At 42.6% G+C, this 18,004-nt stretch overlaps 1 protein-coding gene across 1 annotated transcript in view; it reads right to left on the reverse strand.

Moving 5' to 3' along the window:
- Window positions 1–2,643: 2,643 nt before the first annotated feature.
- Window positions 2,644–18,004, reverse strand: part of tspan4b (tetraspanin 4b) — an 18,239-nt gene continuing 2,878 nt past the window's right edge. Inside the window, exons 2-8 of the mRNA XM_083780991.1 lie at window positions 17,117–17,186; window positions 15,329–15,520; window positions 14,121–14,195; window positions 8,570–8,665; window positions 6,719–6,832; window positions 5,694–5,777; window positions 2,644–4,227 (exon numbers count right to left, since the gene is read on the reverse strand). Coding sequence (XP_083637117.1) covers window positions 4,159–4,227; window positions 5,694–5,777; window positions 6,719–6,832; window positions 8,570–8,665; window positions 14,121–14,195; window positions 15,329–15,520; window positions 17,117–17,185 — 699 coding nt within the window. The 5' untranslated portion in view covers window position 17,186 and the 3' untranslated portion in view covers window positions 2,644–4,158. The remainder of the gene's footprint in view (window positions 4,228–5,693; window positions 5,778–6,718; window positions 6,833–8,569; window positions 8,666–14,120; window positions 14,196–15,328; window positions 15,521–17,116; window positions 17,187–18,004) is intronic.

Raw genomic sequence — 18,004 nt, forward strand, 5'->3', positions numbered from 1 at the left:
CTAAGGGATGTTTATATTTAAGTATTTGCAAGGTATTTCAGGGTATCCGATTAATCCTGAACTGGGAGTCCTTTCTGTTCACCCAAATAAGTTATTTTGACTTGTGTTTGAAACAGCGATACATGATTGATTAGGACTTCAACTAATGTTTAGAAACCCTGCGGTTGTAATGTTTTTTATGTTTTATAGATTAATCTATCCTTTTTTTTTTCTTTTTTTTTGTTGCAATGAATTGTGTGTTTGTAAATCTGCTAAGAGATTTGTTGTAGGAAAAGGGAGGGGTCCAATTACAGACCCCTGGGAGACCCCGGCCCGGACAAACAAAATATATAACGTAACCGCAGGGTTTCTAGACTTGTGGCTGTACTAAAAGCTGGATCTTGGACACAGTGTATCTTGAGACACAAATGGACAATTAAATCAGTGACATAAAAATCTATAAATAATCTATAATAATCTATCTATAAATCTAAAATACCATTTCAAACTTTGATCTTTTAGCTAATGTTATAGGTGACAAATCACCTATAACATACAGTATAATCATCTTTAAATTGGCACCCTTTCCTCTGTGGTTACCGTGATGTTTCCAGGGAATTGTCTTTATTTCCTTTGGATTGCACAAAACAAAATTGATGCGTCAATTGCACCCAGTTGCACCCAACACGAGTTAAAGTTTTCCGTACCCAGGACGGATTTCCATCATATACTGTAGGCAATTTATGAGATCAGTGTGGAATCTGCGGATCTGCAAAAATGGGGGGGGGGGGGGGGGGGGGGTGTAACCATGGCCACGGTGTGAATGACATGAAGTCATCAAAATGTCGGCCTTCCTCAGTGTTTAAAAAAACAAAAAAATATGATTAAATTATCATTATTCAAAAATAATAGCCGATCTTCAAGCTCACAGCACATTGCAACGCATTGTGAGCTTATAGGCCTGCGTTTATCTAGAGCCTTTATCTAAAAGCGAGCTTTAACGCTTGGAAGCTAATCCAGAGCCCTATGAATATGTTTCATGGCACATCATGGTTTGCATAGTCGTGGTTCGTATAGTCGAAAAGAACCATAATGTATTTCTGGAACTGTTAAAACTGACCTTTACATCCATGGTTTGGTCCATAGTAACTATGGTATGATGCTGAGATACTGTATATTCTCATGACTTTAGTGTGCACATGTGCATTTTTCTTTTACCGTGTTTGTGAAGAAAGGCATTGTTGTGTTGGTTTTGATCATGTGTTATTTTATACGGCTGCTGCCTTGGCCAGGTCTATTGCAAAACAGTTTTTTTATCTCATTAGGACTTCCTGGTCAAAACCCACCATTATTATTAATAGCCTTATTTTTTTTATTTTTTTGCGCAGACCACTTACATGTTTCAAATGTTAAAGCCTAATTTATATTTGTTTGTATGACGTGTTAGAGAAAATACAGAAGTGTCACACAAAGGTAAACTGGATATCCTCAGGTAGCAATATTTAGGCTGGCTGCAAGACTATTGATTAACTTTATCTATGGGTATTGTACACTCTGTGTATGCGGCTCTAAAGCTATCATGCTACTGTATGCGCTGTCGGGACCCATTTTTATGTTTCACGAGTAAATATATTTGTATTAATTTTTTAAATAAAAGCTCTGCTATTTTCATTAGTTTGGGTCCCGGAGAGACATGCATCTCTTTTTGGTCTCGACTCGAGCTAAAAGGTTCGGGAACCAGAACTGATAGGGGTCCTTAAAACGGTCTAGGGGAAAGGAACTGGTTGGAATAACATGTTCCTTCCACGCACTACGTCCAACTAGGGAAACTCCCCCGTCAGGTGTAAAGGAGTGACTTGGACACTCATGCATGAAGGAAGCATGAGTTCAAGTCCCTTGCTCTCCCCAGGTTGGTAGAGTGTGTGTTGAGCCCAGGATCACATTAGATAATTGACACGGGTGAAAAATGGGTTACAAAATCGTGGGATAAAGAAAAAAAAAAAAAAAAAGACGGTCGAGGCTCGAGGGTGTCCACAGCAAGTGATTAGGAACTAAATTGATTTTTTGTGATGTGTAACTCGGAGTTGGAACCAATTGGTCCATTTGATTCAATTTATACACGTTTCAGAGTTAGATTAACACTGAGGGTAGATTGGGATCCCAGAGATTAAAAAACCTACAGTAAATTGAATCCAATGGAGGTCTGTGACCTAATGCAATTGAATTGAATGAATCTGAGTGGATTCCACACTAGGATACCAGCAGGATGTTTGCCACTACACCTGTATTTATTTGTTGAAAATCATCATGTATACAATTTGAGATGTTTTTTTACTTATTTTATATAAAAGTATTTTAAATACATTATTTAATGTAGTTTCGTTTCTCTACTACTTCTGTAACGTTTTGATGAAAATAAAATTAGTGCCAAAGGCACAAAAGTCTGACGATATGACGTGAATAACAGTACAGTACAGTCGTCAAACTTATTTTGATTCTATCCGACGGTGCTAAAATGGAACCAAATATTCCATTTGGTTCTGTTTTTGTACACTCAAGTTACAAATGTGTACATTTATACATGGATTCTACAATCTACTGTGTATGTATGTACCCCTCAAATGCACTGAATGAATCCCACATTTTAAAGGCTACAATGTTGAGTCCAGATATACAGTATTTTAATATAGTATGTCCCACTAAAGAAGACGTCTACAATAACATCTTATAATGGCATTAATACAAGCATGTACTTTAATTTGAACAGGAATCAACTACTACATTCACAACCACAGATGTACATTCATTGTGGTGTATTTGATAAAATATGCACATTCATGTCATCTATCACTCTAAAAGCATAACAAATAACACTGTTTTTGGTGAAGTCCAACGGAAATAAAACAAAAATAAGAGGCTGCTACACATTCATTTAGGTAATATTTTCTTCGCTGGAGTTGGGCACAGATGTTTCAATAACACACTACTGTAGATCATCTGTACATTTTATATATTTAGAGACAATTATTTTGTAAGCCCAATTTTTGTCGTTATGCCAATTAATTCTTCCCCACAAATATTTCTGTATTGTTACTGCTGTTGTATGATTGTATCCCACTGAGTCACCTGTCACTGAGGAGCCCCCACTAAAAGGACGTAGGGTCTTCGTCACTCCCTAGTGACGGGTGCTGCGGCTGCTGCCCCAGCCCGTAGGAGTGCAATGACCAATATCGCTCACCCCGCCTGCCTTCCCTCCCCTCCCCTGACAAAGCCGGATGCACCATGGTGGATTCGAACCCACAACCCCTGTGGTGGTCCGCAAGAACTTGTGCCACCTGAGTGCCAGTCATCAAGTAAAAACAGATTTTTGTTGAATGCCGTTTTCCTATCTGTAATCTAAAAGGTGCTACAAATACTGTTCCATTTGTAATATGAAGGATTAATGGTGGACACATGTACACAGTTCAAAATCTGTTAAATTTAAAGGATAAGCAAGTGAAATTGTATGTGATGGACTACATAGAACTCTCCTTGAATACACATTGCAGAGAAACTAGAGTGGGACAATGTGGCCACAGATGTGTGCACTGTGCATGTTAATACAGGAGTTCTTGTTGGGAGCACTGATGGCAGGTTGAAAAAAACAACATTGTGTCAGTTTGGGAGCAGGTGGCAAAAAACACATTGTGCACGTTTGGAAAGCAGTGAATCCATGTTTTAGTGCAGTGTTACCTTATTTCTATTCAGTTAAAGCTACTCTAACAAATCTACACAGACCATTTTGTACATCAGGGAAAAACAACTGGAGATTTTTAAAGCAAACAATCTATTTTAGTGCAGTTTATCTTTATAACTTCCCTTTGTTAATTTTTCAGGGTTTAAAAAACGATGCAATTTTTCAGACAGAAACCGCTGACATTGTGACCTTTGGTATTACCAATAGGGCAGGGGACAATGGTGACACACGTCCAGTCTCCCACCCAAAGTTCAGAACTGTAAGTGTTTAAACACTAAGGATTTTACCACTGTATCTTAACAGATGGAATCACGAGTCACAACTTGGGATCATATGTTGAATATTGTGTAGATGATGATTTCAGGCTGTTGATGTTATCTGATCCCAGAGCAGTTCATAATTAGCTTTCCCATTCCAGGAGCCTGTGAGAGTCTGGTTTGGGGTCAGTCCATATACTTCTCAGCGCGCAGTATTTGACAGTACATCAACAGAGAGAAAACCAAGGCCAGGAGCTGACGGAGAGAAAACGGCAAACACAGGTATGAGAAATTATGACAATAACTTCAAATGAATAGTGGCAGTTGGCGATAGTGGGTATAAAAGAAAAGAGCTGTTTATTATGCAGATTTCTTCATTTCTTCTACTACTTTTCAGTTATTTTATTTTATTAATTGTTTCTCTTCAGTTATGACAATTCCCCCCATCCATGTGTACACAACACATACTTTGACACTGCTGCTAATGCTGTACCATTGCTCTGGGGACGGTCTAGTAGAGTAGACAACCGTGTCTCCTCTGAGACACATGGAGTCACCAGCTGCTTTATTTATTTCACTGTCACCAGCGTAGTGATGAGTTTCACAGGGCAATGTGGAGGAACATGCTATCCCTCCCAGTTCTGCTCCATACTGAACAGGTACCTCGTCCAACCTGTAGGTGTCACTAGTGCAATGACAGAGCTCACCATCTCCACCCGGCTTCCCACCATAGAAAAATATGGACAAAGCGTTCCGCGGGTCTAACATGAACGTAAAATGAAGCCTTTCAGTCCTTGAATTGTACATCGCCATCTTTCTAGATCAGTTTGGGCCCAGCTGGCCATTGGCTGGCCCAGACAACGAGGCGGGACTTCCCCCCCCCTTCTTCTCTGTTGGTTTTTATTTTGACTCGAGTGGGTGGGGAATCCCGATCATAGACTGTAACGGTAGCCACGCCCCTCAGAACATACAGTACGCAACTTTATGGTCATTTTTTTTATAAATGGGACCATAATTTTCCAAAAAGAATATTATGACATCCCCCATTACTATTCATAGTGAACATATACATACATAGGAGTAGTAGTAGATCATCTTTTGTCATGGAAAGATCAGATTGAACGGTGTGTAAGAAAACAAAGCAAATAATCTATTTCCTTCGCTGTTTAAGATCTTTTGGTGCTAGTAGATGGATTCCTTTTGTTTTTCACTTTTGTGAGTTATTCAGTACTGTAGTACCGCCTGGTATGGATGTGTCTGTAGCCTTAAAGTCACAATTCTCAATATGTAGAGAATAGAGTATAGGTATAAGTTGCTGCCTTCAGGAAGGAGATATGGTGTTCCAGCAATGCATACAATAAGGTCAGACTAAAGACTAAGAGGTCCTTTTTCCATCAGTCGACTTTGAGACTTAATCAAGATTTTGGCCACGAGTAGACTGAGCTGTGTTCATTGGTCTTGCCTTTATATTATTAAGTATGTAATTGTGTTTTCTTTTCTGTTCTCTGTGTTATGTTAAATGTTTGTATGTGTTTGTACAATGCCGCTTGGTCGCAAGACAAATTTCAGTGCAAACTGAAATATCATTTGCAAGCCAGTCAAAAATATACCCTCCAATCACCAGCAAAACATTGACATTCTACAGAATGCTTCCAGCATGTATATTTAAGCACCCAGAACTATTGAATAAAAATAAACTGAAAAAAGAAAAGGTTAACTACCTGCACAATGCTGATACACACTCCAAACACCATCACTGAACGGATGTTGTCTAACAGCCACTGTCGGGCTTTCTGGTAACATGGCTGTAGAGAGAAGGGAGCGGAGACACAGATATTGAGCAACGAGATAGAGTGATAAAAGGAAGCGGTGTTGACAGATGGATGGATAGAGTGAGATGGGATGAAATATTGTTTTTCCAGGGATGGTTTGGGAAGAGGAGCGTTTGTTTTTGTTAACACATGATGTATACAGCCAGGCGTGCCAGTGAGGCATGCCTAAGTGCGCCACGAGCCCAGTTACTGGGCATGCCGAACAGCTGATGGCCTCGTGCCTTGAGTCTCGACCACCAGCGTGTCATCTTGTATTGGCAAACCATGATGGATGGAATCGTTTATGGATTTGACGGGAGAGAGAGAAGGATGGGTTGCAGGGTGTGACAGAAAGAGGTAATGAAAGCTGGATGGGTTGTTAAAGGATGAAGGGTTGGCAGATGACAGAAATGTGAAGTACAGAGTGGTGGCTGGCAGTGTTGCAAGAACATGGCAAAAGAAAAGAACTAGCTAGCATTGTCACAGCGTGATACATTGCTGACATTCTTTCAACATGTGAATACGCACGCACAACAAACAGTTAAAACTGTTTAAGTGCCAGGGACGTCATCCCGTATCTAAATCAACTATGCACTGAGTGCCATGCCCGTAAAGACGTATAAAAAAAAAAAAAATTTAATGGGAGATCTGGCACTCAGAGCCTAAACTGGTGACCACTAGGTGGCACTGAAGGAGTTTTAACCACTTAAATTAAACCCTATATACTTAATTTGCCAGGGTCCCCCATGGGTCTGGACTCTGATCTCCCCCTCACCAAATCTCTTTGAAAAATATTGCCGATCTACACAAGCTCACAATGCGTCACAATGTGACACGCTGAGAGCTTGTAGATTGTCTATTTTGATTTTCACAGAGTGTTGGACTGTTATGACTGTTTGACCCAAAACACATGTGGCTATAAGCAGCAGACTGACCTCGCTCCATCCATCCACGCAGTGCGCCATCCCGTCAGAACAGCATGATGAGGGTAGCGTGCCGTTCAACACGTCATACCAATCTGTTTTATCTGACACACCGCAGCATTTGAACTGAGAGGGAGAGAGAGTCAGAGAGAGATCAATCTGTTTTATCTGACACACCGCAGCATTTGAACTGAGATGGAGAGAGACAGAGAGAGATTAAGTCCAGTGGCGTAAAGTAACTAAGTGCATGATGAAGTATTGTGCTTAAGTACACATTTGAAATACCTTAACTTTACTGGAGTATTTCCAATTTTCAATACTTTTTACTTTTAATTCTACTCCACTACATCTCAGAAGCAAAGTAGTCCAAATTTACTCCACTACAATAATTTGAAAACTGCACTTACTAGTTAGATTATTATTACAAAACATACATGCATCATTGAGCTTGTAGATCAACTATTTAAAAAATAAGTTATACATATTGAACTTGTAAAATGAGACATTCTACTTTCTACTTTCTAAGTACATTTTGGTGCCAATACTTTTGTACCAGCCTTTTAATTCTACGTGACATTTTAGATCTGCTATTTTACGGTAAGTGTGCGACACTGGCGTGCATTTCAGCATAACTCAGGCTTTATTTGATCTAGGATCAGAGAACCTAGCCTGGAAACCAGACAAATGTGCCAGAGTGAACTGATTTTCTCTGTATTAGTCTAACTATGTCAGGCTACAGAGCAACAACAGATCGCAGTGGTTCATCTTTTTATTTCAGATTTCTTATAATGTTGTCCATCTGGGAACTGAAGCTTGTTCTATAGACCGATTCCGTACCGGTTTCATGGTCGCAGCCTACGTATTTCCTGTAGGCGGACTCGACATAGCTGCGGGAGTAAAACCCTCACCAGGCGCACCTCTTCCACTACAGTGAACGGCAGAGTGGCTGATGTTAGTTTGCCTCAAACTTTACTCCTTTACCTGCTTTTTTACTAACACTAACATTACAAAGATGCCCAGAACATCGAGATGAACCTGTGTAGTTTATGGCTGCTCCAACAGTAGTGGCAACATAAAAGAAAAAAAAAAAACGGAATGTCTAATATCCACCTCGGTGGCGGAGACCAGAGCCATTGAGTAATGGTTGAGACAAAGCAGTGAAGGGTCCTGAAAGATACGTAATTTCAGTCTTACCCAATACCCAATCTTTCTGTTTTATGAACACAAGGCTGCTGTATTTTATACCTCATACTAAGCATTTAAAGTATGAGGTATAAAGTACAGCAGCCTTGTGTTAATAAACAGAAAGATTTGGTATTGGGTAAGACTTGCGTTATGTATCTTTCACTGCTTTGTCTCAACCATTACTCAATGGCTCTGGTCTCCGCCACAGCGGTGGATATTAGACATTCCGTTTTTCTTTTTTTTTTATGTTGCCACTACTGTTGGAGCAGCCATAAACTACACAGGTTCATCTCGATGTTCTGGGCATCTTTGTAACGTTAGTGTTAGTAAAAAAGCAGGTAAAGGAGTAAAGTTTGAGGCAAACTAACATCAGTCACTCTGCCGTTCACTGTAGTGGAAGAGGTGCGCCTGGTGAGGGTTTTACTCCCGCAGCTATGTCGAGTCCGCCTACAGGAAATACGTAGGCTGCGACCATGAAACCGGTACGGAATCGGTCTATAGCTGCACCTGCAAGTTGGATAAATGTTGATGTAAACTGCAGTAACTGAACGTATCTGGACATCTTTACAGTCACATCGCCAATGCAGATGGAACTCATCTGTCGGGTGATGTAAGTGATGCTAAAATCACATGGGTAGTGTAATACTGTATAAGCACCACAGAGGGAGAATTCCTCACCATTCTCTGGACATTGTCCCAGGATTTTGTTAGTCCTTCATCGCTTCTGTAAACCTTCATTCCCTCTTTTAAATCGCTTTGAGCTTTGTCGTCCAGCTGAGAGAAAGAGAAAGTAAGAAAGGCAGACCATTAGGTTATTTGAGGTACTGTGTATCATTGTGGCTAGTTTAGAATCATCAATTTAAACTCAGTTGATCAACAATTAACAATTAGTTGATCAACTAATTAATTAGTTAATTAATAGCTTTATTATATGAGGATAGCGCACTCCATTCATTCAACTACTATTCAGGTGCTATTTATTCACAAGATGCAATAGGCTATACATACTGTTGTACAGTCAGTGGTGGTAGAGATTCACGTTCCTTTTGACAGCTTAAGATAATTTAATGATAACTGATGAGACAAGACATGTGTATATTATGTGGACAGCTTGAACTAAAATACATGCATTATGTTAACTGTCTTCTTTTTTTTTATATAATTTTTTATCCCACGATTTTGTAACCCATTTTTCATTATCTAATGTGATCCTTTGCTCTACACACCCTCCGCCAACCTAGTCCACATATATGGGGGACATTGTGAGAGCAACGGACTTGAACTCATGCTTCCTTCATACCTGAGTTGCTCCTTTACACCTGGTTAACTTTCTGCCGTTATGAATGCTTAAAGCATTATTAACTTTGGCGGAGTTGTACTGAAGGTCTTGCATCCTACTAGAAAGTGAAATCTTTAAATTATCCAAGTTGTGTTGTCTGAGTGACGCTGATGGGCAATAATACATAGTACAGTACCCCCCGCGGCCACAAGGGGGGGGGATGTCTCACAACGGGTAAGGGCTAGTATTTAAAATAATATAAAACGTGGAGAAGAGATTTGTCATTTGTGCAGGTTCTTCTGTGGCCTTCTGGCAGTGTGCACAATAAATGATTGTTCCAGGCAGTTTGTGATATCTGGACTGGAGACACAGATACACAGACCTTCTTCTAAACATGTCCGCCTCCTACAGAGCCATGCCGTAAAAAACGAACTTTGGTTGCTAGTGAAACAAGATGAAATGAGGTGGCTAAGCTTTCTTCTTAGCCTCATATGACAAACAGAGCTTCCCTTTGTAGCATTGAAAGATTGTGGAGGAGCTGTCTGGCTTAAGAGGCAAGATTATAATCAGGCTCTAGGTCAAGATGACATAACCCGGTCACATACCAGGAATATACCAGGAACAGAGAGACCAAAAACAAGACATGCTGACGTAGGCAGGGTTTACTCCGCCAGAACGAAGGAGGCTACAAGGCCTCCATGAAGAAATGGAAATGAACAACCTCTGATGCGTGTGTCTGATGAATCCCAAAACATGGAACGTATCATGAGATGTAGCTACACTCCACAATGTACTGGAGATGTGGCTAGCTACACTCTTCTGCACCACCCGCTGGAAAGACGTGAGAAGCTGGCCGGACATGAGGAAGAAGACCATTTTTATTGAATTCTATTCTATTGAACAATTGGTGCCGGTCAGCAGCTGTAAGTCATCCATTTTGTTGCTTAGCCAAGCGACTCGACCACTGGAGAAGCAAAATCCAGTGCAGGAAGTGTGAGGCGGAAGCCGTGCTTCCTCTAACAAGGATGCATTTTCCCCTGTCTCTTGCCTGGGAGAGCTTGGAGACCATGGTCATGGATTCTGCATTGTAAAGGCTATGGGACTGGGAGGGCTCAGCATTGTGCGATAGAGCCAGTACTCATAATGTCGCTGATATTCAACAACAGCATATCCCTGAACAGTTGGAATATCCTGCTCTAACCCTATACCCACTGAATTTGACAGTAAAAAGCACAGTAACCTTACAGTGGACGTCTGATGTTTCTGGCTGATGCCCAGTTTGAGCTCTTTCATGTGTGAATCACACATGTACTTAAGAGTTTGCAGGGTCAAGGTCAACGTTTCATAAAGTCCCCCCCTAAAATAGCCTGCACTGGTGCTGCATGAGTGTACACAATGCAAATCACACTTGTGTGAAGTGAGGGGCGCCCAGAATTTGGGGGGCATGTTGATGTTCTCATGTCCATGAAAAATGAAGTGTCTTACGATGTCATTTACTGCCCTAAACAAACAGTAAAGTCCATAGACTTGACTGAATTACATCATAACTACCCTAAACAAACAAAATCCATGGACTTGGCTGGCGATGGGGATTTTTGAGGGGCGCTAGCCCCTCCTAAGGTTTAATGTTTGTTTTTAGTTCAATGTTTGTTTTAAAAACACCATTCACAATGAAGAGAAATTAATGTTTGTTTTAGTTCAACGTTTGTTTTAAAACATTTAATGTTAATAATTAATTTAATGTTTGTTTTGGCACTGTTTGTTTTACATCATCATTACATCACCTAATCATAGCAACATGAGTTAGACTTTAATATATGAGCGCCCCTCACACACGGGTGTGATTTTTTTTTAAGTTCTAAACAGCCTGCCACATAATTAATAATGTAATTTCGGAAAAGCAATGCATTGGAGGGACTAGCACCCCTCAAAATGGGGGTTCATTTGTAACTCTGAGAGGATACAAATGGAAACAAATGGATTTGATTCCATTTGTACTAGATACCAATACCAGTATTTGAAAAGCTGTCGCTAATGCTGGTACTGGTACTCCCTGTGTGTGTGTGTGTGTGTGTGTGTGTGTGTGTGTGGTACTGGTACTCCCTGTGTGTGTGTGTGTGTGTGTGTGTGGTACTGGTACTCCCTGTGTGTGTGTGGTACTGGTACTCTCTGTGTGTGTGTGGTACTGGTACTCCCTGTGTGTGGTAATGGTACTCCCTGTGTGTGTGTGGTACTGGTACTCTCTGTGTGTGTGTGTGGTACTGGTACTCTGTGTGTGTGTGTGTGGTACTGGTACTCCCTGTGTGTGTGTGGTACTGGTACTCTCTGTGTGTGTGTGTGTGTGGTACTGGTACTCCCTGTGTGTGTGTGTGTGTGTGTGTGTGTGTGTGTGTGTGTGTGTGTGTGTGTGTGTGTGTGTGTGTGTGTGTGTGTGTGTGTGTGTGTGTGTGTGTGGTACTGGTACTCCCTGTGTGTGTGTGGTACTGGTACTCTCTGTGTGTGTGTGTGTGTGGTACTGGTACTCTGTGTGTGTGTGTGTGGTACTGGTACTCCCTGTGTGTGTGTGGTACTGGTACTCTCTGTGTGTGTGTGTGTGTGGTACTGGTACTCTGTGTGTGTGTGTGTGTGTGGTACTGGTACTCTGTGTGTGTGTGTGTGGTACTGGTACTCCCTGTGTGTGTGTGGTACTGGTACTCTCTGTGTGTGTGTGTGTGTGTGTGTGTGTGTGTGTGTGTGGTACTGGTACTCCCTGTGTGTGTGTGTGTGTGTGTGTGTGTGTGTGTGTGTGTGTGTGTGTGTGTGTGTGGTACTGGTACTCCCTGTGTGTGTGTGTGTGTGTGTGTGTGTGTGTGTGTGGTACTGGTACTCCCTGTGTGTGTGTGTGTGTGTGTGTGTGGTACTGGTACTCTCTGTGTGTGTGTGTGTGGTACTGGTACTCCCTGTGTGTGTGTGTGTGTGTGTGTGTGTGTGTGTGGTACTGGTACTCCCTGTGTGTGTGTGTGTGTGTGTGTGTGTGTGTGTGTGTGTGGTACTGGTACTCTCTGTGTGTGTGTGTGTGTGTGTGTGTGTGTGTGTGTGTGTGTGTGTGTGTGTGTGTGTGTGGTACTGGTACTCCCTGTGTGTGTGTGTGTGTGTGTGTGTGTGTGGTACTGGTACTCCCTGTGTGTGTGTGTGTGTGTGTGTGTGTGTGTGTGTGTGTGTGTGTGTGTGTGTGTGTGTGTGTGTGTGTGTGTGTGTGTGTGTGTGTGTGTGTGTGTGTGTGTGTGTGTGTGTGTGTGTGTGTGTGTGTGTGTGTGGTACTGGTACTCCCTGTGTGTGTGTGGTACTGGTACTCTCTGTGTGTGTGTGGTACTGGTACTCTCTGTGTGTGTGTGGTACTGGTACTCCCTGTGTGTGTGTGTGTGTGTGTGTGTGTGTGTGTGTGTGTGGTACTGGTACTCCCTGTGGGTGTGTGTGTGTGTGTGTGTGTGTGTGTGTGTGTGTGGTACTGGTACTCTCTGTGTGTGTGTGTGTGTGTGTGTGTGTGTGTGTGTGGTACTGGTACTCTCTGTGTGTGTGTGTGTGTGTGTGTGTGGTACTGGTACTCCCTGTGGGTGTGTGTGTGTGTGTGTGTGTGTGTGTGTGGTACTGGTACTCTGTGTGTGTGTGTGTGTGTGTGTGTGTGTGTGTGTGGTACTGGTACTCCCTGTGTGTGTGTGTGTGTGTGTGGTACTGGTACTCCCTGTGTGTGTGTGGTACTGGTACTCCCTGTGTGTGTGTGTGTGTGTGTGTGTGTGTGTGTGTGGTACTGGTACTCTCTGTGTGTGTGTGTGTGTGTGTGTGTGTGTGTGTGTGTGGTACTGGTACTCCCTGTGTGTGTGTGTGGTACTGGTACTCCCTGTGTGTGTGTGTGTGTGTGTGTGTGTGTGGTACTGGTACTCCCTGTGTGTGTGTGGTACTGGTACTCCCTGTGTGTGTGTGTGTGTGTGTGTGTGTGTGTGTGTGTGTGTGTGTGTGTGTGTGTGTACTGGTACTCCCTGTGTGTGTGGTACTGGTACTCCCTGTGTGTGTGGTACTGGTACTCCCTGTGTGTGTGTGTGTGTGTGTGTGTGTGTGTGTGTGTGTGTGTGTGTGGTACTGGTACTCCCTGTGTGTGTGTGTGGTACTGGTACTCCCTGTGTGTGTGGTACTGGTACTCCCTGTGTGTGTGGTACTGGTACTCCCTGTGTGTGTGTGTGTGTGTGTGTGTGTGTGTGTGTGTGTGTGTGGTACTGGTACTCCCTGTGTGTGTGTGTGTGTGGTACTGGTACTCCCTGTGTGTGTGTGTGTGTGGTACTGGTACTCCCTGTGTGTGTGGTACTGGTACTCCCTGTGTGTGTGGTACTGGTACTCTGTGTGTGTGTGTGTGTGTGTGTGTGTGTGTGTGTGTGTGTGTGTGGTACTGGTACTCCCTGTGTGTGTGTGTGGTACTGGTACTCCCTGTGTGTGTGGTACTGGTACTCCCTGTGTGTGTGGTACTGGTACTCCCTGTGTGTGTGGTACTGGTACTCCCTGTGTGTGTGGTACTGGTACTCCGTGTGTGTGTGTGTGTGTGTGTGTGTGTGTGTGTGTGTGTGTGTGTGTGGTACTGGTACTCCCTGTGTGTGTGTGGTACTGGTACTCCCTGTGTGTGTGTGGTACTGGTATACATGGTGCATTTATACATTCTAAATCAGTAGTTTCCACACTTTCAAGATTGAAGATGCTATCAAGATGCTTTCCCAATTTGAATGGGTTAACGGCTGCCTCCCAGCCTGTTCTTTCTAATAGTAGAGCAGGAGAGAAAGTTAGCACGGCTACGTGTGATTATGTATTGGTATCGGATCGGTACTCACATGTTGCCTGTATTGGAATCGGTAAGGCAAGAATGGTATCAGTACAGCTTCCATTTGTACCCTCTCAGAGTTAAATGAATGCAGACGTTGGACTAACCTTGTTGTGGAACAGGTGGATGATCACTGCAAGAGTCACCTCCGTCAGCACCAAGAGCAACAGGATCACAAAGAACTGCAGAGGGAGAGAATGGAAGTCAGTTCCAGGTGTGTGTGTGTGTGTGTGTGTGTGTGTGTGTGTGTGTGTGTGTGTGTGTGTGTGTGTGTGTGTGTGTGTGTGTGTGTGTGTGTGTGTGTAATGTGTGTATGTAATGTACATTGCTAGGCACGACAGAATTGTTGACCTATTAGCTAAGGACATAAGTTCATATGTTCATCTGCCAAAATGTGTAAGCACTCACGTGTCTCAACTGCCATGTTCATGCACAATAATGAAAATGATGCTTTTGGAAGAGGCATTCCTTACCAATGTGCTGGATGCTATTTTACAGCTTGGCTACAGATGTAAACTACTTGTGTTCATATTTGGAAGCCTCGGTAATGTCCACAAATCAGTCGTGAGGGGCCTGCAGATTGCAGGCATGCCCAAGCCGAGAGCTAAGGGATCGGCAAAATTATGTTCAGTGTCTGCAATAATTGGCAGTCGCCATATATGGAGAAGGCGATGCTTTCTGTACCCGTGATCTGTATCTGAAGCACTTGTTGTAGAGTTTTCTCATCCACTATTGTTTGTGTTCAAGAAATGTCTTGTAAAATGTGAATACAAATAAAGATGTTAAGTGTGTGTGTGTGTGTGTGTGTGTGTGTGTGTGTGTGTGTGTGTGTGTGTGTGATTTGTAGATCGTCTATTTTCGGAGCGTGACACTGTGGGTGTCACGCTCCGAAAATAGACGACAACCAAGCATATTTGTTGGCGAGACGACATTCAGACATTGTCAATATATCTAGTCATAGTTTTTGTCATCATAGCTTAGTTTTTATTTCGTTTTCGTCAGTGAAAAAAGCTAGTCAACAAACACAAGCACGTCGTCATAGTTTTACTCCATGAAATTACCACAGATTCAACTCGATGTCTAATATGCTCAATGGCATATTATTGAGGGGTGCTAGCCCCTCCTATGCCAAGCTTTGTGAGCACCCCATAGTAATGATTTGATTGGATGAGCAATGTGTGTACCCCATGGTGATTATTTGATTGGCTGAGCATGGAATGTGATGTATGACGATAAGGGCGCCGCTCTCTTCACACGAGTGTGATTTTTCTATATACAGAATAGAATAACTTTGTTGTGCAGGGATGTCACTCACAGTCATCAGAAGGCATCGCTGCTCCTTCAGAGCGCCGAGGCATCCCAGGAAACCCGTCACCATGGTAACCCCCCCGGCAACCAGCAGCAGATTGGCAGCCGAGAGGGAGGGGAAGGACAGCGGCAGCGAGGAGAACTCTGCCTGCGTGAAGGACAGCCACACCCCTACACCAAATAAGCCACACCCTCCGAGCTGGAGGGTGGAGGAAGGGATGGACAGAGGACCAGAGTTGAGTATTTATTAGGAAACCATTAAGCCTGATTTACAGTATATTGGTACCGATTTATATTTGTATAAAATCGCACCATCAATTATATATTCTAATCACTTTCAACCAGTCATCTCTATATTGGGCGTGTCATTATAGGCTAAATGTTTTATTGATTTCCTTATTTTCCACAAATGTTGAAAAATAGCTAAAGTAGCCGATTAAAAGCCGTGTGACCCTTCATTGCATAATGAACTTGTAAATTGACTATTTTCACTATGAATAGAGTTGTGCACTTTGGCTTGCCCATTGGTGTGCCTTTTGCACAAAAGGTTTGAAACTATATCGCCTTAAGCTACTGCACTTTAAATGTCCTTGGGTGTATAAAATTATCCTTCCAACCATGGCAGAAAGTACTGGACGGGAGGAGGAATGTTTGGCAGAACCTCTGAACTGAAGCTAGGAGTCCAGCGAACGTCCAGTGAAACAGCAAAGGAATCTGATTCCAGGTGAGGCAAATCTCAAGCTGCTGTAACAAGAAGCTATTTTGGCAGTCGCCTTATGCCAAAAGATATACTTACTCCAGGGGTTGCCAAAAGCAACCCCTGACGTAAGTCTTGTGTAGAAAATGTGGCAGTGGAGAAGCTATGCTAATTTCTTTCCAAGCTGGATTCCAGGCCCCAAGGTATAATCATCGGCCCCTGTTTGACCTACATAAACAGAACGTTGGCACAGGGGACCACCTAAGCAAATTTCCATATGCTCTTACCGACGAGCACATGTTCACCATTACCGAGCCTGGATTTAACATGCCGCTGTGGCGCCAAACCTCGCTTTAATTCAGTTATACCCCCTTGATCACAGCCTGTTTCACATTGACTTCACAGCCCATTTTGGGTTGGCTTATTCCAGTCTAATTCAGATGCCTGGAACTAGTTTATCTGTGGCAGTATAGAATGTATGTGCATAATTCAGAGCTTGCTGGTGTGGAAAAGTGCCACACCGAGATTCAGGTCTGTTTTCTACAAAAGCTTGCTCTCAGTTGCATTGGGAATATGAATATGACATTGAAGCTAATTTAGTGTTGTCTTAAATAAACAAATCCTTTTAAGTAGTGGTAGCAATAGTACTTGTGTAAAGGTCCTCATTGGCAGTATTTGCTTAGCATCAAACACAAAAGTACATATGAATGTCTTTGATACAAAGTATGATGTAGTTGAAACTACAGAAACACTTTAACTGTAAATGGGACTTATTGCCTCGATTCGCTTGCTCTGATGCTCATCCAAAGTCGGAAGATTCATTATTTTTATGAAGTGATAAAAGGCTTTATAGGCTGTCCTTTGTAACTGTGTGATGTGTAAAGAACAATCTTTAAATGTTTTAAATGCAGCCCAGTCAAAGTGGAAATGGTAGTCAGATGATGCATGTGTTCCTCAAACCATGCATTTATTTATGTGAACAGTACTTAAAACCATCCATACAGTACGTATATTGTACATGTATTTAGTTTGCATACTGCCTCTGTAAGATTAGTGGTAAATAAAACCAAAAACCAACATTTATTCCCAGATACTGACCCAGAAGATGAGGTTGAAGACAAACATCAGGTATTTGACGCAGCACAGACACTTCCGAGATGCCGACATTCTGTGAGAGAAAGACAGAGAGTGAGCGAACGACCGACCGACCGACAGACAGACAGACAGACAGACAGACAGACAGACACAGCGGAAGAGAGAGAAATACATTTCATTGTTGGGAAATTACTTCAGTGACTTCAGTGAAACATTTTTATTCACATCCATAGCATTAAGCTATGTGTGTTTCCTGTGTGTTTGTGGGTGCATGAGATGTGGGTTAGTGTGGTGAAATAAGCTGACTGCGGGGGTGTCTTATGGGTTTGTTGTGGTGTGTCACTGTGGTTAGCATGTGTTTGTTTGCATGTGTTTGCACGCACACACATGTGCATATTTGCATGTTGGTATACATCAGAGGCAACACATTTACAGTACACCGGAATCTGAAAGTAATTAAGTAAAAAAAACTAAACGACCAATATCTAAGACGTAATCCTTTTGCAAACAATAGGGGCAGCGTTTGTGTGTGTGCGTGTGCACGTGCATGCATGATTTGTACTTTACATTGGTGTGTGTGTGTGTGTGTTTCTTTTGCAAACAATAGGGGCAGCATATAGTGTAGTGTGGTGTACTTTACATTGGTGTGTGTGTGTGTGTTTGTGTCCACAACAACAGAAGCATATTTGCAGCGTAAGCTCATTCTATGTCCCTGTCTTAACTGCAGAGTCCAGCGACCTGTTCCCACCACAGGAAGTAGAGCTGCTGACAGGAAGGAACCCCCCTCCCTCCCTGGCTGAGAGCTCTTAATTGTGTTAACCAGCGCCAGGCTGCGGGGGCCGTTTACCCTGACCAATGGAGGGTCAGAGCTGTGACTCACCACATAGTTTA

This window comes from Protomyctophum parallelum (genome assembly GCF_964188405.1).
Source record: "Protomyctophum parallelum genome assembly, chromosome: 13".
Taxonomy (NCBI): domain Eukaryota; kingdom Metazoa; phylum Chordata; class Actinopteri; order Myctophiformes; family Myctophidae; genus Protomyctophum; species Protomyctophum parallelum.